The 4,899-nt window shown below is 55.6% G+C and overlaps 1 protein-coding gene across 1 annotated transcript; it reads left to right on the top strand.

Annotated features, from left to right (window-relative positions):
* On the top strand, positions 1-4,899 carry ZPR1 (ZPR1 zinc finger). The gene is made up of 14 exons (XM_070952492.1): positions 1-143; positions 247-408; positions 642-732; positions 1,290-1,360; positions 2,097-2,183; positions 2,280-2,402; positions 2,530-2,583; positions 2,709-2,775; positions 2,987-3,057; positions 3,141-3,230; positions 3,328-3,438; positions 3,736-3,822; positions 3,958-4,023; positions 4,593-4,899. The coding sequence occupies exons 1-14, from the start codon at positions 24-26 to the stop codon at positions 4,725-4,727; spliced, it is 1,335 nt and encodes a 444-aa protein (XP_070808593.1). The 5' UTR covers positions 1-23; the 3' UTR covers positions 4,728-4,899.

The raw sequence follows: 4,899 nt of genomic DNA, 5'->3' as shown, positions 1-4,899 counted from the left end.
CCGGTGCGGAGGCAGAGGGCGGCATGGCGGCGGTGGGTCGGGAGCCGTGGGCCGCGGGGGGGCTTTTCCACCCGCTGAGCGCCGACGACGAGCAGCAGCTGCCGACCGAGATGGAGTCGCTGTGCATGGCCTGCTTCCGCCAAGTGAGGGCGCGGCGCTTCCCGGGGCCGGGCGGGGCGGCGGGGCTCCCGGAGGCGCGGCGGTGCCGGGGAGCCCGGGCGGGCCTCAGCCTCTCTCTCCCCGCAGGGCGCCACGCGGCTCCTGCTGACCACCATCCCGTTCTTCCGGGAGGTCATCGTCGGCTCCTTCGCCTGCGGCAGCTGCGGCTGGACCAACGCCGAGATCCAGTCAGCCGGGCGCATCCAGGCACGCGGGGTCCGCTACGCGCTGGCCGTCAAGAGCCGGCAGGTGGGGGCCGCTCCGGACACGCCCCGCCCCGCCCCGCCCCCGAAGGAGGGGAAGAGAGGACGGGGAGCTCCGGAGGCGCTTCTTCCCCTCTCCTCCCCTCCCGCCGGGGGCTTTGTGGGGGGGGCTGTTGGTGGGGGGAGCCCGGGGGGAGCGTCTTGTGTCGGGGCCCCTTCCTCCAGGCCTCCCCCCCCTCCTGGGGCAGAGTAACCGCTCCTGATGCTCTCCTCCCGCAGGACATGAACAGGGCGGTGGTGAAGACGGACACTGCCACCGCTGGAGTGCCAGAGCTAGACTTCGAAATCCCCGCTTTTTCTCAGAAGGGAGGTGGGTAGGAGGCCCTGCTGGGACCTCAGGGGGAGGGGGAGGGACATGGGAGAGGAGCCCCCCCCCCGGGCCTTCCTGTTTTCCTGGGGGAGACCCATTGCGGAGGAAGAGGAGGAGCTGCTTGCGGTGGATTTTGGTGACCGGGTGCTGTGGCCCTCCAGCTAGCTTTCTTTAGGGCTGAGGAGGGGAGCGTAGGCTCCTTTCCAAGCTGGCTTCCTTTTTGGCTCTGAGGAAGTGCGGCTTTAATCCGCGGGGCTCAGCTCCTGTCATCTGCTGTTATTTTTCCAGGCCGATTGGAATTAGGGCACAAGGGGGATGACGACTTGGGGTTAGACAAGGGTGAGAATGCCTGGTGTGTGTGTGTTGCCATCTTTTGAGGGATAGAAGCTGCAGCCGCCTTTCTGATCGCTGCCTTGCCCGAGAGGATCTGGCAGGAGGCCATATTATTAGTTTGGTGGTTTTTTTTCATAGTAAGGATAATTATTTTCCTTGTCTGGGCGGAAGAAATTTGTGATTGTCTGGAAGCATGGAGTAATCATGGCTTTCCCTCCTATCAGTTCTTACAACCCTGGAAGGGATCCTTGACAGAGCAATAGCAGAACTGGAGCAGGATCAGCCTGACCGCAGAGTAAGCTGCTCAAAGGAATCTGGGAAAAGGAGGGGCGGCGCTTTCCTCACATGGGGCAACTTTCTAGCTTGGCATTTGGCTGTGTTAATTGCAGATAGGCTTCCTGCCACCTGGGCAAACAACCCTCTGATAGCTGTTTTAGAATAGGGGTCCCCAGTCCCTGGTCCATGGACCGGCACTGGTGTGTGGCCTGCCAGAAACCGGTCCCTGCAAACAAGCGAAGCCCCTTCCATGGAATGCAGGCAGCACACAAAACCACGCCCCCTCCAGTCTGTGGAAAAACCTCTGATCATGGAACCGGTCCCTGGTGCCCAAAAGGTTCTAGAGCATCCTGTTCATAAGTAAATTATTGGGGTGTGAAGGCCCCCTCGGGAAGTGAAACAGGAGAGGATGGTCTTCTGTCTGTTTTCACATGGCCTTCTGCAATTCTGACAGCTCCACCTGGGAGATTCTGTGAACACACAACAAAGAGCTCTGTGGCACCTTAAATATTTCACAGTGAAACTGCTTGTGGTCCAGGGTCGACTTTGTCTTTATTTGGTGGGGAGAGAATGCAGTCAGCTGGTCCAGAAAATGAACAAGCCAGCCCAGGTGGTTTTGACTGGTGGCTTAAGGTTCTTACTGCAGAATTGCCTTTCTGGGGGAACAGTCCCAGCTCGGAGCCTAGAAGGGGCTGCCCTGTGTGCGCTGCTTCCATTGGGAAAGCAAGTCACTTGTTTCTGCTTTTTGGCCATAGAAAATGGACACTGAAGTGGCAGGAAAAATCGACGAATTCATCTCTAAGTTGAAAAGCCTGAAGGAAGTGGAGTCGGCTTTCACATTTGTAAGTCACCTTGGGATGCTGAGAGCAGCTTCCACCTGCAGGCATTGTTAATCCCGGCAAAAGAGTGATTTTGGTGGCACCTCTTTTCCCCTCCAGATTCTTGATGATCCTTCAGGAAACAGTTTTGTGGAGAACCCGCATGCCCCGCAGAAGGACGATGCCCTAGAGGTCACCCATTACAAGAGGACAGCCCAGCAGGCAGCTCTGCTTGGAATAGAGGTAACGGGGGGCTTGGAAAGGTCTTGCCTGGGTGCAGCCCCAAGCCATTCCTGTGGCCTCTGAGCTCTGTTGCAAGCCCTGAGGGTCTGCATGCCAAACGCTTATGGACCCCTCTGTTCCACCCCAGGAAGAGGGCTTGGAGGAGGATTCAGCTGACTCTGCAGAGGATCTGAGTAATGAGGTGAGTGGGTGGTGAAGAGGCTGGCACTTGGGTGGCAGAGTTCCCCTTTGGACTGGTGCCTGTCCAGTCAGGAGCAGAGGAGCCCTCTGGGCAGAGGTGCCTCAGGCTGGCTTCTCTTCTACCAGGTTCTGCAGTTCAACACCAACTGTCCTGAATGCAACACTCCCGCCAGCACAAACATGAAGCTGGTGCGTATCCTTTGAGCCTGTGGGGGACACTGCTTGTCTGCATCAGTCCTGTGATGGACGGCCAAAATATGTATGGCCCTGGTGCGGGCACTGGCTCTTGGAGGGCAGAAGGAGCCGACTGGGCTCCTCCTCTGCCCCCAAGGCAACGCGTGCGGGGTGGTGCAAGAGGCTGATGAGTCTGCATGGTGGAGTTTTTCTTTACTGCTTCTCCTCAGAGATTCCCCATTTCAAGGAAGTCGTCATCATGGCTACAAACTGCGATGCCTGTGGGCACAGAACAAACGAGGTGAGTCTTTTCGTTCTGGAAGGTGGGTCATTGAGGGCTCTGCTCCGTGTTACCACTTGAGACCCTCCTCTCCATTGCCTTAGGTGAAATCCGGGGGAGGCATCGAGCCTTTGGGTACCAAGATAACCCTTCATGTGACGGGCCCTGCAGACATGACCAGGGACGTTCTAAAGGTGACGCTCTTTTCCATCAGTTCTGACATTGACACTCTTTGTAAAGGCCTACAGCCAGCCTCTCCCGGAAATAAATGACGTTCTCTTTTTTTTGCAGTCAGAAACTTGCATGATAGAGATTCCAGAGCTGGAGTTTGAGTTAGGAATGGGAGCTCTGGGTGGAAAATTCACCACTCTAGAAGGGTTGCTGAAGGACATCCAGGCTCTGGTGAGTGAATCTGAGCGATTATAGGAGGTCTGTCCTGTATTGCCACATTTCTTCCAATGAAGGAACTGGAGATCAGCTGAAATAGTGGTGGGCGTGAAAGCCTCGGCCCTGGGTGAGCTGCTCCTGCCTTTTGACTCGAGCCATCTGGGCAGAAGGCAGAGAAGTGGCTGCTGGATCTCTCTGGGGGAGTCTCGGGGCGCCTGGGCCTGCTGATCAGAGAGGTGATGCCTTCGGGTGGGCTGGGAGAGCGGGGCGCTGCCTCTGCCTTGGGCCTAACCCGAGGCGTCTCTGCCGCAGGTGGAGAAGAATCCTTTCACCCTGGGGGACGGCTCTTGCCCCGACAAAGCAGCAAAACTGTGCGCCTTTGGGAGGAAGTTCCAGCAGGTAGGCTGCCTTTGCATGCCACTCGTGCTACCAGCGTCAGCCCCCTGCAGGCCCATTGCGGGAGGGATGGCGAGCCTTGCATTTCGCGGGCGATGCTTTCTGTGGTCAGATGGAGAGCTTTTCTTTTTCTGCCAGATTGTAGATGGGCAGATGAAGGTACACCTTGTTCTGGATGATCCTGCAGGAAACAGTTACCTTCAGGTAAGGCAAATCGATGCAAACAACATGGGAGGAAGAGGAAACGGTCCATCAGGTTTTAAAAGAGGCATTGGGTATTTTGTTTGAAAATGCAGCTGTTTCATGTTGCCTGTCATGGCTCAGTGAAGGGCAAACATAGGTTTATACCTGGCCTCGGGGCTTCCAGGCACCCTCTGATATGGAATGTCCCTGTGGGCAGGATGTAGGAGGCGGCTCTAAAGTCTACCTCTCTTGGGTGAAATTGTTTGGCCTTCATTGTTGAACTGTTGGGTTGTGTGTGGCATTGTTCTGGCCTTCTTCAGGTATGCCAGCCGGGACTTTGGCCAGCATTGGGTTGGAGAAGGCTGACCTTGGTGCGTGAAGAGGCTGAAGGACACTCTTTATGTTACCCTGTTGTACATATTTTTTAATAATGGTGTAGATGATTCTTAGCATGTTTGATTTTGGCTTTTTTTATAAACCCCAGATCTGTTCCTAAAAGGAATCCTACTGGATTTGGGCAAAAGACTGCAAACCCCAGGGATTTATTGCACGCAGGCTGCTGCCTCATAGTCTTGTCTTTGCACTTCCAGAATCTCTATGCTCCTGAAGAAGACCCGGAGTTGTGTGTGGAGCGATACGAACGGCGGTTTGAACAGAACGAGGAGCTGGGCCTGAATGACATGAAAACAGAGGCCTACGAGGCAGATGTTTCTTCCCCTCAGTAGTCAAGATGACATGCTGGACACCATGTGGACAGTAATAGACTGTTGGGTTTCAAGCTTTTGTCGACTCACTTTTCTTTGGCAAGCAGCAGCTTGTTGTCATGTCAAGATTGACTCTGCCTCACACATGGAAGGCAGGATGGCTGGACTCAACTATTAAAACTGAAGCAGGGAA

The sequence above is a fragment of the Pituophis catenifer genome, unplaced genomic scaffold (genome assembly GCF_029215685.1).
Source record: "Pituophis catenifer annectens isolate HBS135680 unplaced genomic scaffold, rPitCat1.0.hap2 SCAF_12, whole genome shotgun sequence".
Classification (NCBI taxonomy): Eukaryota; Metazoa; Chordata; class Lepidosauria; order Squamata; family Colubridae; genus Pituophis; species Pituophis catenifer.
The sequence above is the reverse complement of the archived record's forward strand: the minus strand, read 5'-3'. Positions and strand labels throughout refer to the sequence as shown.